This window comes from Nuphar pumila, chromosome 8, assembly GCF_984573655.1.
Source record: "Nuphar pumila chromosome 8, dmNupPumi1.hap1.1, whole genome shotgun sequence".
Classification (NCBI taxonomy): Eukaryota; Viridiplantae; Streptophyta; class Magnoliopsida; order Nymphaeales; family Nymphaeaceae; genus Nuphar; species Nuphar pumila.
In genome coordinates this window covers 5,833,527-5,855,906 of record NC_143256.1, presented here as the reverse complement: position 1 = coordinate 5,855,906, position 22,380 = coordinate 5,833,527, and the positions used below count along the sequence as shown (strand labels likewise).

Below are 22,380 nucleotides of genomic sequence, written 5' to 3'. Positions count from 1 at the left end.
CAAAGGTGGTGGAGATTGTCCAACACTTCAACTTTCATTCACAAAGATTGTGGATGGGAACTTAGGTTCCTTGAAGATGATGAAAAGACCATCGCCACTCTTGAATTTGAAAGAAGACACATCGAGTGGCGGATAGACAATGCAAAAATCCTTGCATGGATGAGAGTAGCGTAGATGCTTCCATCCTTGATAGTGTGGCCCAATTCAAAGCAGCCAAGGAAGCATGGGAATGCTTGAAGAACATGTATACTATGAAAGACATGACTTATTTGTGGAACTTTCATAAGAAGATGATGTCCTTGAAGCAAGGTGACAAATCCATCTAAGACTACTACAACGAGGTGGACCTTCTATGAAGGAAACTTGTTGTCTTGGAGCTCAAGTGGGAGACCATTGAGGATCGACGCCTTAGACAAGAGCAACTAAAGAGGATACAATTCTTTATGCTCCTCAATGGTCTAAGGCCCGAATTTGAAGGGGTAAGAATGATGTTGCTCCATAAATCCCAAATTCCTTCTCTCCATGAAACTCTTGCCAAATTAAGCATGGAGGAAACAAGATTGAATGAGGACAAAGTTAGTGACACTGTTCTTGCAACCGTCAAACCTGGTGTCACTACCAAGACATATAGACCTCCACATTTTGAAAAACAAAACAATAGAGGTTTTAGAAAATTTATTTGTCACTTTTGCAAGGAGTCGAGACACCTAAAGTCAGTTTGCCCAAAGTTAAAGAAGGTGATTTATGTTGGAGACTCCACCAAAGCAAGCAATGATTGTAATGAAACAAGAGTGCACAAATACAATGCCAACAACAGGCTACACAAGTGTACAAATAAGAATATGGTCTCTAATGGACCGACAACAATCTCGTAGAAGAGATACAAGAATATGAAATCCACAAGAGCACAAAAGCATAAAACTCACAAGAGCATAACAAAAAAGATATTTGTATTAAGGCACAACAAATGCTCTAGAAAGCATTGAGATACAAGAGAGGGTGTAGAGCCTCACTTTACATAAAAGGAGGCAGTCCAACGACTAGTTGGACTGACCTCCAACAGTCACTTGTACAAAAGGACAAAAAAATAATAAAAAGAAAGAAAATAAAAATGACTCTTCAGTCCCTAATGGATTGTGCTAAAATATATTACATGAAATGGCCAGAATACCCCTGATATATGTATATTTATAAATATACATACATCAATGAACATGTACACAGTATTTTAACACTCTCCCTCAAACTTACGGTGAAATCACCGAAAGTTTGCTCAGAAGATACAAAAATCTTGGTACAGGAAGTGCTTTGGTGAAGAAGTCTACAATATGAAACTCGGACTGAACATAAGGAAAAGTAATTGTTCCCTTTATTTGCGAACATAGTCACAATTCATCTCAATATGCTTCGTTCGCTCATGAAATGTGTGATTGTTGGTTATATATATAGTGTTTTTGTTATCGCAACTTAGTTTTAAAGGTTCTGAAACATCCACACCCATATCTGAAAGTAGTGCTCTTACCCACACGACCTTGGTGGTTGTTGTAGCCATCGTCCTGTACTCAACTTTCGTGGAAGATAAAGACACTTTCTGTTGTTTTTTGCATCGCCAAGAAATGAGAGAATCACCTACAAATACATAAAAACCTGTAGTTGAGTGACGGTTATTGGGATCTCCTTCACAGTTAGAATCAGTATAAGCAATAAGGTTTTAGATATAGTTTTCTTGATGTATCGAACTATTCTTAATATTGCACTCATGTGAACCGATGTGGGCGCATATTGAAATTGACTCGCAATGTGTACTGCATGCGCAATGTTTGGCCTGGTAATAGACAAGTATATTAATGATCCCATAAGTTGTCTATAAGAAGTTGGATCATCTAATAACACTTCATCTTTAGCTCTCATTTTAGCATTTATCACTTTAGAAGTATCGGCATATTTTGTTTCAGTGATTCCCGAACGCGCAACAATACCAGCTGCAAACTTGATTTGAGACAAAATATATTCTCTTGGCGAGTAGGCTACTACAATTCCTAAAAAATATCTCAAAAAACCAAGGTCAGTCATATCAAAAGATTTTTTAAGCATAATTTTAATTTCTTCAATTTCCTTCAAATCATTCTCAGTGATGATCATATCATCAACATACAGAATAAGAATGATAAGTGAGGTACCTATAGATCTTACAAAAAGAGCAGTGTCAGTAATAACAAGATTTAAATCCAAGGTTCAACACAGTACCACTAAATTGATCATACCATGCTTTAAGGGCTTGTTTAAGCCCATATAAAGGTTTTTGAATGCGAAGAACCATACCATTTTCAACAATCAAACCAGAAAGAGGATCCATGTACACTTCTTCACTTAAATTCTCATTTAAGAATGCAGTCTTCACGTCTAACTGATATATAGGTTATTTTCTAATGGATGTTACAACAACTAGAGCCTTAACTGCGGTCATGCGAGCTATTGGAGCAAATGTTTTCTCATAATCTATTCTATATTCCTAAGAGTATCCTTTTGCAACTAATCTTGTTTTATATCTTTCTAGGGATCTGTCACTTTTTGTTTTGATTTTAAAGACTCATCTACACTCTATTGTCTTATTTCTCTTGGAAGAGGTTGAATTGCCCAACTATGGGTTTTGTATAATGCATCTAATTCTATTTTCATAGCTTCAACCTATTCTTTTATGTTTTTAGCTTCGTTGTAGTTAGATGATTCATGATATAAATGAATGACTAGAAGACAAGCCCTATAGTTCGAAGAAAATGATTCATAGGAGACAAATCTATTTGGAAGTCTATGTATTCGTTCAGATCTTCTAACACTAGTTTCTTTAACATTTGTTGATTGATTAAATCTTTCAAAAGCACATGGATGCTCCCCATTATCTCATCTAGAGTATTGTAAGAGATTATAAGTTGGTTCTCTTTCTTCAATTGAGTCGTTAATAGACTCGAAATTACAAATGTCAATATCGTCAACAATTTCATTATTTGATTTAGGTAACAAATCAAATAAGAAGGCATACTCTGATTTTTTCTTAGGTTTTGCATAATTAAATCCATTTTTATTTTCAAGAAAAGTAACATTTCTAGAAACATAAAGTTTATCCAATTTTTTAGTAAACATAAAGAATCCATATAGTAAAGATCTCATTTTTTATGGCCTTGCCCAATTAGCTTCCTTAATTGAAGATTTTGCACCCAACAAGCCTTAGATGAGAAGAATACTTTACATCCATAATCGAAAATTTGATAAACTAAAAAAAGATTTAAGTCCAATTTTGAAATAACCATTATGTTTGGAACAAAAAAGTGTTTTGAGATACGGTTGAGGTTTCCTATATTTTTAACTTTTAAAGAAGTACCATCGGTGGTTAATACACATGGAAAATATGAATTAGTGCAATTGGATAATAGGGACTCATTATGAGTCATGTGAAAAGAGGCTCTCGAATCTAAAATCCAAGAAGACTTACCCGAAATAGAGGAAGAGGAGATGGCGACACCAGATCTAAAGGAGTGGCTTTAAGAATTTGTGAGACGGCCTCTACTATTTAGGCAATGGTCAAGTCATTGAAGTTGTCCCCTTTCTTTGATTCTTGAGGTTCTTCACTTAAGGCGGTTACTTTCTTAAACTTAGGACAATTCGGTCTTATATATCCTAGTTCCTTACAATCATGACAAATGATTTTACCTTTGTATCCTCCTTCATTGTGTCCTCCATTGAATTTCCTTTCAAAGTGAGATGGTTTATATGTTTTTACAAAAGTTTCGGGTCTTGACACGACAAGAACCTCATCATTAAACTTGTGCATTTCAAGTCTTGTTTTCTCTTGACAAATTTGAGCAAGAGCCTCACTTATAAGAGTTGAGATCCTATGAAGCAAGGAGGATCTAACTTGCTCAAATTCCGATCGGAGACCATAAAGAAAAGAGAAGATTTTCTCTTTCTATTTGTGATCTTTTCATTTTAATAGCCAAACCTTCTCGTTTTGGTTCTAACATGGCTAGTTAGTCCCAAATAGGAGATAAAATACCATAAAAGCCTTATACTTTTATCTCCTTGTTTGGTATTACGTACCTTATCTTGAAGATAATATAACCAAGCCATATCTTTTTGGATAAAGGTACTATTTAGAAAAATCCATGAATCACATGCCTTTTAAACTTGATGATGTTGGTGGCAATTTTGAACTCTATGGTATTCATTAACCATGAGAAAATTTGAGCATTGCTAGCTTCCCAATCCTTCAATTTGTTTTGATATTCTTGCAAAGCTTTTTCTTTTTCTTCTTCGGATAAAACTTTGACTTGATCTTCTCTTCTTGTCAATTTGAGTTGAGGTTCATTAGTGGCTCCACTAACAAAACCCCATAGCTTTTTACCTTTGATGTGATTCTCCATCATGGTTGCCCACATTAAATAGTTATTTTCATTGAGCTTCTAGGAGATGATGGAGGCGGAATCTCTTTATCCCATAATGAAGAATTTTTGTGTAGAAGGATTGGATGAAGACTAGAGATTTAAGAGCACCACCACAAGTACGATATTCCAAGGAAGCTTTCACTACTTTAAGATCTAAGCTCTGATACCATGTAATGAAACAAGAGTGCGCAAATACAATGCCAACAACGGGCTACACAAGTGCACAAATAAGAATATGGTCTCTAATGGACCGATAACAATCTCATAGAAGACATACAAGAATATGAAATCCACAAGAGTACAAAAGCATAAAGCTCACAAGAGCATAACAAAAAAGATATTTGTATTAAGGCACAATAAATGCTCTAGAAAGCATTGAGATACAAGAGAGGGTGAGGCTCTATTTATAGAGCCTCACTTTACATAAAAGGAGGTAGTCCAACAGTCAATGGACTGACCCCCAACAATCACTTGTATAAAAAGACAAAAAATAATAAAAATAAAGAAAATAAAAATGACTCTTTAGTGCCTAATGGACTGTGTTAAAATATATTACATGAAATGACCAGAATACCCCTGATGTATGTATATTTATAAATATATGTATATTAGTGAATATGTACACAGTATTTTAACAATAATATCAACAAAAGTGGAGAACTTAAAGATCTCTCAATTGCACAATTGGCCACGGCTCTACAATAATACTTGAAGGCATCTACTTTCACTTCAGGTGTTGCGGTTTCAGCATCTCCTCTGAGTATGTCACCTTAGATCCTTTACTCGGGAGCCTCTTTTTACATGACACCTAATGAATTACTACTATCCAATTGTCGCGCCAATAAAGATTTTTCTAGTATTTTTATTGCCGATGACACCTCTTTAGAAGTTACAAGCATTGGTGATTTAAAAAATGATTTCAAATTTTTTTTTTGTTTCAAAAGTTAGACTTATTCTTAAATTAAATTTGAATTTGCATTTGGTTTCTTAAATATCAAATCATGAGTATGAAATCTCCTTCTCATCTAAGGGTTGTTTCGTGCAAGATCGTAGTCAAGGAAGCTGATTGGGAAAGGCTACAGAATAAGAGATTTATACTAAATAAACTTTTCGTGTATTCCAAAGAACACTTTTTGTAACAATGACAAAGAAAAAAATATTAAAACTTGGCATACAAGACTAGGTCATCCAAGTGTATTTAAACTTTCTCTTTTTCCTTTTTTGAAAAAAAAAATGTAATGAAAAATAATTTGTTTGCAAAGGTTGTATACTTGTAAAAATGAAAACTCTTCCTTTTCCTTCTAGATCCTATGAAACTAAAACAACTTTTAAATTGGTGCACTCGAATGTGTGGGGACCCGCTCCGGTCATATCTAAAAAAAGATTCTCCTATTATGTTATACTTATTAATGATCATACTAGATATACTTGGGTGTACTTCCTTAGGCAAAAATCTAAAACTTTTTCTTGTTTTAAGAAATTTCATAATTTGATTAAAAATTAATTTCAAACTATTCTTGTTTAGATTCAGGAGGTGAATTTTTATCAAATGAGTTCAAGTGTTATTTGAAAGAAAATGAAATTTTATATCAAAGATGTTGCTCAAAAAACCCACGATGGTCTTGCCAAAAGAAAACATAGACACGTCATAGAGACTACTAGAACATCACTTATTTCAAAAAATGTTCTTAAAATTTTTTGGGTCGAAGCCACTCTCACTACAATCTATTTGATAAATAGAATGTCATCTTCCGCTTTGAAAAATATTTCTCCATTAAAATAAATTGATATTGAACCAAATTTTAAAAGACTAAGAGTTTTTTGTTGCAAGTGTTTTGTGCATTGTGAAAGAAATGATAAATTATCTCCTAAGGCCATTGAATATGTTTTTCTTGGTTATGGGAAAAATCAAAAGGGTTATAGATGTTATGACTTAAAAAATGAAAAAATTTATATTTTAAGAAATATAACTTTTCTTGAAGATGAAAATGGTTTTGAGAAATATATGACTAAGAAAGATAGTGATTATTTTTTCTTGTTTGATTTATTACCTAAGTAAATGAATGAATTAATTAACATTGATAATGAGAATGATGTTAATGATCGCATTGCTAATGAACCAAGTAGTAATGACGAAGGTTGCAATGATAATGCTGAAAGTGACTCTTCAAACATTATTGGTGATGAAGCCAATGATGTCAAAGAGTTTAAGGTTTATCCCTGACGTACTAATGAGGAACATTTATGTGCACTTCATAAGCACATGCAAAATCAACCCATAGATGGTACCAATCTTAGGAGATCGGATCGCACATCTAAGGCTCCTAGTAGATTTGTGTCTTATGAGTCCTTTACCCCAAAAATATAGAGCTTGTCTATTAGTTATTCATGCCCTTTATGAAGCATCTACTTACAAAGAAGTCAAAGATTATCCTCATTGGGTAGAAGCTATGAAGGTTGAGCTAGATGCCCTCCATAGAGCCAAAACTTGGTAAACTGTAAGTCTTTGCTTAGGAAATAAAACCATAGGACGTAGGTGAGTCTTCAAAGTTAAAACCAAGAGCAATGTTGTAAAAAGCGTTGAGGGGTAGCAAAGCGCTCCACCAAAAACTGAGGTGAGGCATAAGCCTCGAGGCGTAAAGCATAAGTCTTAAATTTGTTTTTTAACTTAAAAAAACTTTTAAAAAATATCTAAAAATACAAATAAATAAAAGAAATGCTTTATTGATGAAGCAGCACCCAATAAGAAATAGAAAATTTCAAATAAATACCAAAAAATATGAGATTAACATGTAAAAGTCTAAAATAAAAATTATATATTAACACAGGAATTTATAAAAACTCAAAGAATTAAAAAAAAACTTGAGTCAGTGCTTTATATAATCCAATGAATTCATATTCATACTCAATAAGAATCAATATATATTACACAAGAATTCCAATTAAACATCCACCATGAATTCCACGTTGAAACAGATTATATAACTGAGAAACTGATTATATAATTGAGAAACTAATTATATAACATAGAAACATATTATATAGTTGTGAAAAAAACTACACAGCATAACAGGATTGACAGCAAAATATAACATCCTAACATGTATGTATATCTGTTTTCCACACAAATACACATGGATTTATATAATTATTAAATATATAACATATATATAACTGAGAAATTGATTATATAACTGTTTAGAAACATATTATACATGAATTATATAAGCCGAGAGCTTAGAAGAGGAGGAAAGAAAAAGAGTAAAAAAGAAAAAAACTGTGTACCTCAGGTTGACGAGGTCCTCTTCTTCTCACAGTGAGAGAGGGAGAACGCTCCTCCTCCTCCTCCTCCTCCTCCTCCTCCTCCTTCTTCTTCTTCTTCCATAGAAAGAGAGGGTGAGGGAGAGCAGAGAGACAAGGGTCTTATTCTTCTTTTTCTTCCTTTCGGCCTTCCTTTCAGCAGAGAGAGAGACGAAAGAAAGAGAGGGAGGCCCCTGACCCTAATTAGGGTGTCCCAAAATTTTGGTTAAATGGGGGCTTTAACCCCCATTCGATCCATTAATTAAAGGGGCACGCCTCCCCCGAGGCGTACGCCTGAAAGTGTATGAGGCATATGTTAAAATACGAACTCCAGATTCACTTGGGCAGAGAAGAAGAACAATAGAGAGAAGAGGCTGCAGAAAGTCGCGTCTGAAATTGATTCAATGTGACTGATTGTATTCGGTAATACATATTAAGGGATTACAATAATTTAGGGTACGAAAATACCCTCTAATAAAAAATAGAATTACAACATAATGTATTTGGAACGTATTTGGGTCTGAGTCCGGTCCGGTCCGGTACAACATAACGCATTTGGGTCTGGTCCTGTGCAGACCCAACTTGGATCCAAAATCCATATACGGCTTCTTTTCACCCTCCCTTAAGTTGTACATGGTCCTAAACCATGAACAACTTGCCTTTTAGCATCCAAAACCTGTCCTTCGTCAGTCCTTTGGTGAATATATCTGCAACTTGCTTTTTAGTTTGAACAAAAATAGGTTTAATTTCCTTTTCTTCAACCTTTTGTCTGACAAAGTGTTGGTCTATCTCAATGTGTTTTGCCCGACTATGATAGATGGGATTGAAGGACATATTGATGGCACTTTGATTGTCACGTAGCAAAAGCGATCGAGCAATCAGTTCTCCTATCTCAGTTAGGAGATGGCTTATCCATGTAGTCTCAGCAGTTGCGGCAACCATCAACCTGTATTTAGCCTCTGTGCTCGACCTAGAGATGGCCTTTCGTTTTCTACTACTCCCAGAGACCATGTTTGACCCAATAAAACTACAATAACCCGATATTGATCACCATTCATTTGGGTCGCCCACCCAATCAGCATCAGCATAAACAATGATCTCATGTACACCTTGACTTAGTTCACTTTTCCTGTACACCAGTCCATCACCAACCATACCTTTTAAGTACCGTAGTATTCTCTTAACAACCTCCATATGCAGTGTATGAGGTTCATGCATGAATTGAGATACCTGATTGACTAAATACACTATATCGAGACGAGTAAAGGTTAGGTATTGCAACATGCCTACTATGCTACGATATCTGGTGGGATCTTCATATAAGTCCCCTTCTTTAGAGATCAGTTTCTGATGGATGATACTTGGGGTTGCCAAGGGTTTACAATCCTTCATGCATGCCCTACTAAGAATGTTCATCGTGTACTTGTGTTGAGTGAGAGTAAGAGTGTCACATGTCTTGTCAACTTCCACCCCAAGAAAATATTGTAGATCTCCCAAATCTTTCATTTTGAATCTCTAATTCAATAATTTATTTACTTCCTCAATATGAGTTATGCAGTTACCTATAATAATAATATCATCTACATATATCAATAGAAGAGTGGTTGCAATTTGTTTCTTGTAGATAAATAATGAGTGATCTAGAAGAGACCGAAAGAAACCATGCCTATGTATCTCAAGCAAAAAACTCTCAAATCAAGAATGAGACGCATGCTTGCACACATACTGATTAGCATTTCGTTCTGCATATCCAGTGGGATGTTCCATATAAACTTCCTCTAGATCCCCATGTAGAAAGGCATTTTTAACATCTAGCTGGCTTAATATTCATCCATGTTTAATGGCTAGACCTAACACAATTCGAATGGTCTCCATTTTTACAACCGGATTGAAGGTTTCATCAAAATCTTGTCCTTATTCTTGTGCGAACCCTTTGGCTACAAGTCTAGCCTTATATCTTTCAATACTCTCATCTGGTTTATATTTGATCTTGTACACCCATTTTGACCCAACCACATTTCTGTTGAGTAGTCTGGGAACAACCTCCCATGTACCACATTCATGTAAGGCTTCCATCTCCTCATTCATTGCTTCAATCCATTTTCTAGAGTTTCCAGCTTGATAGAATGTGAGAGGATCATCCTCTTTATTTATGGACATTAAAAACAATTGAAAATCCATTAAAAAAAATTTATAGCTAACCCATCTGTCTAGTGGATGTTGAAGCCGAGTAGATCTCCTAACATCCAACGTCTGTGAAGAGGTAGTAGGAGTATCAATATCTGAATAGGAAATGGATGGAGGCTCCTTCTCTCGTCGGGTGTAGATAACACCCTTATACCTTCCTGTTTCCAAGGGGTAAACAACTTCTTATGGTTGTGATGCATCTGTTGATTCCCCACGTCTCTTTCTAGCTGCAATCTGCAAGACAACCATCATTAATGTCGGAGAAAAGTTCAAAACTTAGCCATGGGTAGTACACCTAAACATTAGGACCTGAACTGGAAGGGTTAGCTGGCTGGTTATCAAAGTTCATCTCGTCGAAAACAACATTTCTCGATATTTTGATGTGTTTGCTCAAAGGATCATAGCACCTATACCCCTTGTAGTTCTCTGCATATCCCACAAACCTACACTTCAAGGCATTGTCTTGAAACTTGTGTCTTAATGAGTTGTCAATATGCACATAACAAACAAATCCAAACACACATAATTCATGGTAATCAGGATGAATGCCAAAAAGAGAAAAATATGGCGATTTGTTTTCTAAAATGGTCAGGGCAATCGGTTTATCACATGCACTGTAGAGTGAAAAGCCTCTATCCATAAGGTAATATGGAAATTACTATCGTGCATCATGCTCATTTCACTCTTAACAATATGTTGATGCTTCCTCTCAGCAATCTCATTTTGTTGAGGTGTGTGTGGGCAAGACACTCTTCTTATTTCATTATGTTGAAGAAAATCGATAAAATCACTAGAAAATAACTCTCCCCCTCCATCACATTGAAAATATAGAATATTTTCAGAGAAATGGTTTTTGACAAAAGAATGAAATCTTCAAAACAATCCAAAGACTTCTGACTTGTGCTTCATAAAGAATATCCAAGTGTAACGTGAATAATTGTCAATGAAAATAAGATAATATCTACTACCAGAAACAGAAACAATTGGAGTAGGGCTCCAAACATCAGAACATATGACCTCATAAGGCCTTAAAGCTCTTTTATTAATCGAGTTGAAAGGTAAAACATGACTCTTACATAAATGACAGCTAGGACACTTTATATCATTTGCTTCTAGACTTAGACTAGACTTAAATAAAATTATTTAAGACAAGTTTTTTAATAAAGTAACGGCCACAATGACCCAAACGATTGTGTCAAAGAGTTGGCTTATTACATTCAGAAATAGCAAACACACACTCAGAAGAGACCAATGATGGATATTGATGGAGCTTCAAGGATGAGCAAGTGGAATGGACTACGGAGGAAGGATCATATTGAAAGATGTAAATGTTGCCTTGTCTCTTTCCCTCAGCAAATGTTTCTCTCGTGCAAAGATCATTGACATAAACAGAAGAGGGAGTAAATCCAACTGAGGCATTAACATCATCAACAAGTTTTGAGACGGAAACAATATTTTTCTGAATATTAGGAGCATGGAAGACATTTGAAAGATTGAGGGAAGACCTGGACATGGGTATAATGGCATTTCCAATGTGTGAGATAGAGTGATGAGAACCATCTCCTATGACTATACTATTTCTACCAACATAAGGAGTAAGGTTTAAGAGCTTACCCGCATCACCTGAGACGTGGGTTGTTGCCCCAGAGTCGATGTACCAGATGCCCTTATCATTTTTGCTTTATATTCAGTCTTGCCAAGGCTGCCAATAGCAACTCCTTTACTTCTCCCCCAACTTTTGAATTTTTTGTATCTTTCTTAGCCTCTGTCTGTGAAGATTTTTCCTTATTTTGAGGATTAAACCAGAAATTTGCTTTAATATGTCCTTTTCTGTTACACAGAAAACAAGTAGAAATTGACCTTTGACCTTGTTGATTGGAAGGCACATTGAGTGTTGGAAACAATCCACTACCCCCAAAACCATTTCTTCCTTGTCCTCTCCTACCTCGAAAGGAACTTCCTCATCTTCCTCTTCCATAAGTCAACCCTATAGCAAGCACATCTTGAGTCCCTGACTGCAGATAAGTCTCCTCAGAAAATCCCTTTAGGGTCATCTCATACTGTAGCAACTTTGCACGTAGATCATCGAACTTTGGAAGCTCTGGGAGACACAACAAGGATGTTGCCATAACATGATAATTTGGCCCCAACCCACTTAAAGTATGTGGAACCTTATCTTTATCACTGATCGCACATCTCACGATAGCCAGTTGATCTGTGATGTTTTTCATTTTATTCAAGTACTCCATGACAAACATTGAATCTTTCTTTAACATCTAAAATTCTCGCTTGAGAAACACAACTCTTGCCTCAGAGATCTACGAAAATGTTTGAATTAGCTTGTCCCACAACTCCTCGGTTGAACAATCATCAGGAATAGCCACAAGAACTTCTTGTGAGAGCGTAGAGGTGATGTATGCCACCAATGCTTAGTCCCTTTTTATCCAAGCAACATAATTCGGATTTCTGAGAAGCACAGTAGAGGACGCCCCTTTATCATCTTTCTTTTCCTGCGAAATGAACTCTGGAGGGGTTGGGATTGATCCATCCAGATGTCCAGAGAAATCATGGCTCCTTATAAAAGGAACAATCTGCCTTTTCCAAGTCAAGAAATTAGAGTTATTTAACTTTTCATAAACTAGTTGGCTAAGAAAGTTAGAAGAAAGGCCCATCTGCGGAAAAAGTGAATCCATTTGAAAGGATACAAAGAAGGAGATGACGTTGAATGAGGGAAATAGGAAAAAGAGAAATTTCTGGACCAGATTCAGTTCACTGAGAGAATTAGCCACTCTAATATTTTGCCCCTTTTTTTTGCAGAAATTTATGACAAATATATTATATCCAGACGTGATTAGAGAACACGAGAGGTCTGATCGTATCAACGCAGAATCGGTCCCAAATTAATAAAATCCCTTGTTGAACAGAGAAAATGACGTCAGGTCAAAAATATGAAGACCTTAAGAATCTTTGCAGTCTGAAACAACAAAGATATTGAATATAGAGAACAAAAAATTTAGATAAAAATAAAATTAACGACAGAAAGTCAGATCAACGTTATTTCAAGGCAAAACGGAGATTTTCAGATTGCCGGCAAGAAATCAAAGGAAGCAATGATATTTTAATCTGAAAATCAGATTCAGATTAACAGGAAGGAAAGATGATTCTGAATAAAACGCAGCTTTAATAGATTATTTAGAGAAGAGAAGAGCAAATCTGAAAAAGAAAAGAAGAAGTAGATCTTGAGATCTCACCAGAACCGGCAAGACGAAGAAGACGCAGAGATTTGGGGCTAAATAGAACACGTATTTTCTTGATTTGGAATCTCAAATCATCTCCTTGGACATACCTTTAGGAAAAGCAATCTCAGACCCAGTTTTAACATTGCTCTGATACCATGTTAAAATATGAACTCCTGATTCACCTGCGCAAAGAAGAAGAACAATAGAGAGAAGAGGTTGCAGAAAGTCACGTCTGAAACTGATTCAACGTGACTGATTGCATTCAGCAATACATAAAATATGAACTCCAGATTCACCTGCGCAAAGAAGAAGAACAATAGAGAGAAGAGGTTGCAGAAAGTCACGTCTGAAACTGATTCAACGTGACTGATTGCATTCAGCAATACATATTAAGGGATTACAATAATTTAGGGTACAAAAATACCCTCTAATAAAAAACAGAATTACAACATAATGTATTTGGAACGTATTTGGGTCCGGGTCCGGTCCGGTACAACATAATGCATTTGGGTTTGGTCCTGCGCAGACCCAACTTGGATCCAAAACCCATATACAACTTCTTTTTAGCATACACCTCAAGGCATATACATTTTTTTGTTTCCCTCAAGGCACAAGGGCCCTCACCTTGAAGTGAGGCACGCTTTTTGCACCTTGAGGCATGTTTTTAACAACACTGACCAAGAGTGATGGAACGTTAAAAAGATATAAGGCTAGGTTAGTAGCCAAAGGATATGTACAAAAATATGAAATTGACAATGAAGAAACCCTTACACTTGTAGCAAGAATAACACGTGTCAGGACCCTTATAGTTGTAGCCTCTATTAAAAAGTGGTCAATTTACTAACTAGATGTCAAAAATGCATTTCTTAATGGAAGATCTAAATGAAGAAGTGTACATGGACCCTCCACCAGGGCTTGATGTTGAGGAAGGTAAAGTTCTTCGACTCAAGAAAGCATTGTATGGTCTTAAACAGGCCCCTAAAGCATGGTATGATCGTTTTAGCAAAGTTATGATTAATCTTGGTTTTATATCATGTTATACTGACATTGCACTTTTGTGAAAATTGCATAAACATGTATCATTATCTTACTATTGTATATAGATGATATGATTATTACTAGTAGTGATAAAAAAATGAGTTGAATTTATTAAAAATGTTCTTAAAAAAAAATTGATATGTCTGATCTTGGTTTTCTGAGATATTTTATAGGTATCGAGGTTGCCTACTACCCCCGATGGTACGTTTTGTCTCAAATGAAATTAGAATCTAAAATTGTTGTGAGGTCTGAGTTGTCAAATGATAAGGTTGTGGATACTCCCAAAGTTATCAATGTTAAAATGAGGATCAGTGATGGAACTATTTTAGAGGATCCCATACCTTACAGACAGTTGATTGCATTTTTTACATACTTGTCTATTACTCGATCGGACATAGCACATGTTGTACATAAGGCCATCCAATTTCAGCATAAATCCACTTCAGTTCACATGAGTTCACTCATGCAGATCATTCGATATATCAAGGAGACTTTAAATAAAGAATTATTCATTCCATCCTCTTGTTTAAATCAAATTGTTTAGATTGACTCATATTGAGGAGGCAATCCTAATTATTGTATTTCTACTACAGGTTATTGTATTTTTTTCGACAACTCACTTATTTCTTAGAGGTGTAAAAAGCAACAAAAGGTGTCGCTCTCTTCCATCGAAGTTGAGTACCGAACAATGACAACTGCCACTTCAAAGATTGTTTGGCTGAGAAGTCTATTGAAGGGTAGGCACGTTATCATCTCTACCCCATCAAAAAAGTGTTGCGACAACAAGAGTGCTATCTACATCTCTAGCAATCATACCTTCCACAAGTATATGAAACATAGAGAAATGAATTGCCACTATGTTCATAAAGAGTTTTTTAGAGGCACTATTGAGCTTCATTACGTGACATATGAATACCAAATTGTGGACTTCTTCACCAAAGCATTGTCAGTGCCTCTTTTTCCTTTCTCCTTAGCAAACTTTCGATGATCTCACTGTCAGTTTCATCACAGAAAGTTTGAGGGTCATGTTATATATATATATATATATATATATATATATATATATATATATATATATATATATATATATATACTTTAGAATGTATTTTAAGATATATTGCAAATTTTTGTCTTTTTTATTTTTTCTGCTTTTTGTTTACTGTTTTGTATTTTACCCCTTTTATAAGGGGTATTTTTGTCATTCTGGACTAGCCGTTAGTCTAGGCCTAACGGCTAGCCTATTAGCCATTGGGACTAGCCCAACAGCTAGCCTTCTCCATTTTGTATATATATGGGGGTTAACCCCCTTGTTCAATTGTGATTCTCTTGAGCATTGTTGATTAATAAAATTATATTTTTTATATTAAGTGTTAAGCCCATTAGTGGCTTGTGTGTGCTCTTGAGTGCTTGTTCTAGCCCTTTGTGGCTTATGTGCATTCCCATAGTGGATTTGTGTGTGTGCACTTCTTTCTTTAGTTCATTACAATCTCCAATATATAGCTTTCAGGGATTTAAGATTTGATGTTTGCTTTACCTTGGATCTAAGATACAAGGTAATCAAACATACCCTAACTGAAAAAACTACAGCAATGAAACAAGGAAAACATTCACACAATATAGCTAAAACAATAACTCAGTAATCTCAAGGAAGATATTTCATTGAACATTGGCTTCCCTATACAGGATTAAGGACCTTGCATCTATGTTTCAAGATTCACAAGAATCAGCATTCACAAAAAACATATAAAAGAGGTAGCCTGAACACAAAATAGTGCATAAGACTTGCTGGATACACCTTATAATTTGTCAAATGAATAATTTGTACCTTTTTGTGCAATGTTGGAAGATCTGTCTCATTGAATGGAAGATATCCTGCCATCAGAACATACAGGATAACACCACAAGACCAGACATCTGAAGCTGAACCATCATAACCCTTGTGGCCAAGTACCTAAAAAGTAGATTGCCTAGTGCTTAAAATCTTTGGAATCAAACTGAACAAGTGAAAACTCAATAATAGCACCAACTTATTTAACTACAGTAGTATAAGAAGACTAGAGGCACAACTGCAACAGAGAGATATACTGACATCAAGCACAGGCCTTCACTTCTTTCAGTAGATAGTCAAGAGAAGTAAAACCCATTAGCATGCCACAAAAATTACAAGTAACAATGTTTGTTAACCCTTGAATTCTTGAAAAACACACGGATAATGCCCCCTTTGCTTAATGATGGTGACCTTCATTCTTATTATCATTATGCTTCAATACTTCAAGAATTTGAACCAAACTAAGCATGCTAAAAATAGAGGCCTTCAATTGAAATGTTTTAAAAGGAGAAACACGAGGCAGGTTTTCCATTTTCCTTATTTTAGCATAAAAAATAGTACAGAAATCAAATGGGTAGGTGAGGCAATGAAACACTACCTATCAAGGAATACAATACAAAGGGAAAACAAGCAATAAATACAACAGAGAAATCAGTAAAGAGCTAATATGCAGTAGGAACACCATTTAAAAAATATGCAAATCCAGTAAGACAGAAGGAATAGAAAATGTGGCAGTGATCCTAATTATAAAATGTCCCTAAAAATGCAGTTAAGCATAAGTACAAAATTCATGACCTAGAAGGCAAATAGAAAATCTAATATCATGAAACAGAATTAGGAGGTGTAGTACCATAAAAAATAACATAGCTTTATCTATATACATATAAGGTTTATAGGTCCTAAAAGCAATGATATCAAAGAATCAATAACTACAAAAACCAAACCAAGAAACGCAAAAAGCTTCCATGAATATTATAACCGAGGAAGCACTCAGTTCATTCTTCAGAAATTATCAAAGATGCCCTGTTACGGCCTAGAGCCAAGCAATGTAATCCTCACCAAAAGCACTTCAACCAAGCCCAAAATAATCCATCATAACTATTTCAGTTTGCTCCTTCGAGGTTCCTGTTTTGAAACCACATCCGAGTGGCAATACTAAATATCCTTTAAATCTTTTAGTGTTTTTGCTGCTCTGTTTTTAAGATTCCCTGGAAATATAGGGGCCAGAATTGTCCAAAAACATAGTTGTACAAATAACTATAATTATGCTATAATGCAAATAAGACAATTGGACCTAGAAAATCCACATTGGTGCATTCTCTAACAATATTCTCCAGTTTCACATTTTAACTAACCTTAATGCAGAAGGTGATCCCTATATTCTGTAGTAGATGGTTTATCTCCCTTCACCAAAAAAGAACTAGATGAAATAAACAAACATGCTAAGATACATGCATGTATATGTACATACATACACATTAAAGTACTAAAAACAGCAACTAACTTTTTTCATACACAGAACCACTATGCAGTTCATACATTTTCAACATCCCAGTCCAGTGCACAGGTCACACTCCTTATCCTCTAGTCACTAAGGTCGTACTGCTCACTGCAAGAACAATCAAGCAGTCATATAATACAAACCCATACTGCACCCATTTCATGGATAAATCAATTATAGATCTGCTGCTAAATTATGGCTTGTACAGTTATATTCTAATCTTCCAAGACAAAAAAAAAAGTGATATTCTTTGTGCAATATCAGCCTCTGAAACAGTCCAAAATTTATCACAAACGCATACATATCCCTGCTGTACCAAGCCACTTGGATTGTTGTAGAAATGAACAAACTTTATACTAAATAAATTTGTTGACAGCCACAGCTACATGACTAACATTATTCCACAGTATAGGAATTCAGCACAGTGCAACAAATAATCAGGTAAAATACATCAAGCTCTGCAAAAATGTGCAAGACTGACAAAAGAACACTCACTTCAGGTGCAACATAATTTGGGGTACCACAAGTTGTATGAAGAAGGTCAATGCCCTGCAGATGGAGACACAATAAAATAAGGAAAAAAAAAACACATGTCAATTGTACAGTTTCCTGGCACCAATTGATGAACAGAAACAAGTTACAATTCTTACTTGGCGGCGTAATGCGCTAAGACCAAAATCTGAAATTTTTAATTTTCCTTGAGAGTCCAGGAGAAGATTTTCAGGCTACAAAGAATTCAAACCCATCATATCCTAGAAAAAAATTTGTACATGAAATTTCATATTGGAAAAAATGGAACTCATAACAAGTAAAACTACCTTCAAATCTCTATGGTAGACTCCCTTTTTGTGGCAATAATCAACACCATCAATAAGCTGCTGAAAATATCTCCGAGATTCTCCCTCACTGAGCCTCCCTTGGTGAACCTGTACATTAAGCATCATCAAATAAGTAGAGTTCTACTGACCAATCCATTGGTAGATATCAATAAACTCAAAATGTTGATGCTGGCACAAAAAAAGGGAGATAAACAGTTACGGCTTCCAAAAGATTGAAAAATCAGATGCTATATAGTATAGGCAAACCAAACTCAAAACAAGAAAATTATTTAAGACTGCTTCATTTGTCCAGTGAAAACCATAGTCACCTGTATCATTCAATGTAACTTCTCAGTGAGGGTTTTTCTCAGGGATATTTTCAAAAAGTGATTTTTCTCGAGAAAATCTCGGAAGCTTTAAAGTTTTTAAAAATGTAAATAACAAGGAAAATAGTAGGCTTTCTACTATTTTTCTTGCAAAAATATAAAGAAACAATTTTTTAAAGTTTTTAAAATATAAAAGAAACCAAAAATTAGAAAAACTGAATTTAAAATATATAAAAATTAAGAATTTTTAAAAAAAAATAGCACACAAATATCATGATAATATCGCGATGTTTTCATTTTTGTGATGTTTTCCCATATTATCGGCCTTGCTGAAAATGGGAATAATTCCACAATATTTTCAAAAAATCAGCGATGTCGGTGACAGTGGTGAAAGCCTTCATAAGAGAACAACTCCATAAAATTACATGAAACTTCTGACAACTTCAAGATGTTTGATTATTTTCTAAGCACAGACATGGAATAGGTTTCCTTTTTCCTCCCCAGATCCCAACCCCCTCAGATGCACCCATGCTCCATGTGGCTGTGCATGGTTGTAGAATTTAATATGATATATTAATATGAGGAACATTATATATCCTTTGGCAAAGATACAACAAAATTCTGAAAACAGTAGAAGATAAACATTTCAGGAACAGAAAGAAAAAAAGAAGAAGAAGAAATTATCCATTGCCTGTTTATCTGATACCACCTTCTGATCCCAAGAGCAACAAGAAAGAAAAGAAGAAGAAATCATCTGATACATTCTGTTGGAGATACAAGAAAAATGGAATGCTTTATGTCTGAATTGGATGGTCTCTATCCATGGTGAATGATGTTGTACTGGAGATTAGCCTAGGCTTGTGCTGCAAATTCCAATGATTTCAAATGTATGATGCAATAATTGCAGCACGCTGCTGATTCTATGCTCGGTTCTGGTTGAAACCAGCCTACATACCAAATTACCCTAATGTAGATTAAGATCTAAAAGAAGATGGGTGTGCTCATGGACTCCTTTCAAGTGTAGATCCATGCGTAACAGCAAATATGGCAGACACTACAAAGAGATTGAAGGGCAGATATATGTAGATAGACTCATCAGAACAACAGGTAATTGTAATTGATTTGATGCAAACACACAACTGTACAAGAAGATCAGAGGGTGTCTAGTTCAAAAACATGCGTTTCGTACTTTTATGAAACTTGGCACAGCAAAGGGCCACCATTTATCAAGACCTTTTATAAATCATTAAGATTCAATTTTCCAATTCATTTAGATATCTGAACTGCGTGACACTAACTTGCATCAAGGTGGTGATTTGAGAGTATATAATTGTAGCTTCGAATGACTTACGATCTCATCAAACAGTTCACCTCCGGTGACCAACTCCAGAATCATATATATCTTTGTCTGACTTGCTAGAACCTACAATGGCATCATGAGTTAACCAATTCAAGAACACTTTCCCACAAGAGAATTAGTGGATAGTTGAAGAACAGACATCCATTTCAAATAAGCTCACAACCATTACCTCATGCAACCGCACAATGTTGGGATGCCTAACAAGTTTCATGATGGATATCTCCCTCTTGATCTGAGATACAGGAGATTTTAAACGGCTTAGGTTATATGATCTCAACCGAATCAAGCACTCCAATGAACCAACCACGGAAGGCTACCTGATCGACCATTTTATGCTTTAGAATCGTGCTCTTTGCAAGCACCTTCATAGCGACGCTCTCGCCGGTCTCCGTATTCCGGGCGAACTTCACCTTCGCGAAGGCGCCCTCGCCAATGGTCCTCCCCACCTCATATTTCCCAACCTTTCTCGTCACCATCTTCGGCATTTCGCGTCCCTCCACCAAATACTCATTCGAACCCCCTCAACAAGGGGGGGGGGGGGGGGGGTAAGAGAATTGGGGAAGGAAAGATCTCTGCCCTTTGGCCAGGACCTATCAATAGGTTCTCTGCAAGAAATTCCTGAAAACCAAAAAATAAAGTAAGAAAGCAAAGCCAACCATTTTTCGTTCCAAACCGATAAAAACGGGATTAACAACGAATACCCAACACGGAACAATCATGAAACAGGGTGTAAAGATCCAACTTGTAAGGAAATAATACTTCCTATAGTAAGCAGAGAGAGGAGGCGGCAAAAATGAGCCTCTTGGTAAGGAAAAAGCCTTGCAATTTCACAAAGCCAAAGCCAGAGGTGCAGAAGGTCGACAATTCATTCGCTCTGCTCACAAAAGGCAAAATTATTGGCGTCATGAAAGATAAAAAAAAGGGAAAAAGAAGAGAGGAAGATGGTGAAGGCGAGAGAGGTACCGTGCTCGCTTGTGTTTCTACATTTCCGAGACGCCTTCTCTCATCTCCCCACGGCTCCACGTTAATAAATGTGATTCTGGATGACACCTGATCCGTCCACACTATTTCTGTGGCCACACTATTGCTATGACCACACGGACATTCATCATCCAAACGTAATGGAACGGAAAAAAAGGACCACCATCATCAAAACGTAGTTTCACGACAGACTTTGGTATGCCTGAGATTTGACGTGCCGCGTACTCGTCAATTTTTGTCTTGCCTCCGAGGAGTCGCCGCCTTCAACTGAGCAAGGACTTGTTATTCCTTACAAGGGGTTTGACACTCAGAAATGGAACGCAGCAGACCGCCCTTCCACTGGCCAAGGCTCCCCCCTCCGTTGTGCCAAACCCCTTGGGGCTCATTCCTCCAGTATCTTGCAAACGGTTTTGAAATATCAATAATGGGAGATCCTTCTGTTAGTTTTTAAATGATATATTTTTCTTCACAAAATCCCTTCTTGGAACATTGCATTGAAAAACTTGAGGTATGTTTGCAATGCCATGTGATTCTCGAGATATCACAAAAAAAGTTGGTCACAAGTCTTGTGACCGATAATCACACATTTTACTTGTGATTTAAACCTAAAAGACATGGTTTTGTTGTTTAGAACACGACAAAAAAACAATATCTTATGAAATCAAGGACATAGATCATACATGTAATGAACCCATTCTTAAAAAACATGTTTACTTTTGCAATTATATGTTTCAAAACTCATTTTCTACTCAACAAATCCAACACTATAATGTCTGATTTTCCTAAAAGCTAAAAACTAAAAAAAATTGAAAAGTAGGTGACTTATATTCTCTAGTTTTGTACCTTTAAATAGCACTTGTGAGACCCGTGATTTTTCAGCAACTTTCTGAATAAATTCATGAGGCATTGTAAACACCTCAAACTTTCACCCTTATTCAGTGTTTGCATTTTATGTGTCATTGCATATCACTGTATGCATTTGGTATATCATTTCATCGCATTGCATGTCATCACATCTCATTTTCGAGATCCAGCACTCCTATTTTCAAAATATTAAATCCAGATTTGAGTTTTAAAACTTTTCTTTCAAGATCAATTTCATAAACCTGGGTTTTTGCATCGATATTTTCTATTTATTAACCCTCAAGATCTTATTTTTTTTAGAAAAATAATCTGAAATTGTTTAAAACCAATTTTCAATTAATTTCAATCATCAAATAAGACCCATTTAGGTAGTGTTGCTTCTGGATTTCTTCATTTATCAAAAATCTCATAGTCCTAGTTGGCTCAGGACTCTGTCTTTTCATCTTTTTAAATCTTTTCAAAACTCCATTTCGATTTTAAACCAGATGTAGTCATATCG

General features: G+C 35.7%; 1 protein-coding gene across 1 annotated transcript in view; it reads right to left on the bottom strand.

The window, feature by feature from the left end:
- Positions 1–21,128, bottom strand: part of LOC149829499 (CBL-interacting protein kinase 24-like) — a 43,160-nt gene extending 22,032 nt beyond the window's left edge. Inside the window, exons 1-9 of the mRNA XM_090015983.1 lie at positions 21,000–21,128; positions 20,796–20,910; positions 20,354–20,654; positions 20,206–20,268; positions 20,028–20,099; positions 18,351–18,458; positions 18,183–18,257; positions 18,028–18,081; positions 16,029–16,154 (exon numbers count right to left, since the gene is read on the bottom strand). Of these exons, the coding sequence (XP_089872109.1) occupies positions 16,029–16,154; positions 18,028–18,081; positions 18,183–18,257; positions 18,351–18,458; positions 20,028–20,099; positions 20,206–20,268; positions 20,354–20,521 (666 nt within the window). The 5' untranslated portion in view covers positions 20,522–20,654; positions 20,796–20,910; positions 21,000–21,128. The remainder of the gene's footprint in view (positions 1–16,028; positions 16,155–18,027; positions 18,082–18,182; positions 18,258–18,350; positions 18,459–20,027; positions 20,100–20,205; positions 20,269–20,353; positions 20,655–20,795; positions 20,911–20,999) is intronic.
- Between the last annotated feature and the right edge of the window lie 1,252 nt (positions 21,129–22,380).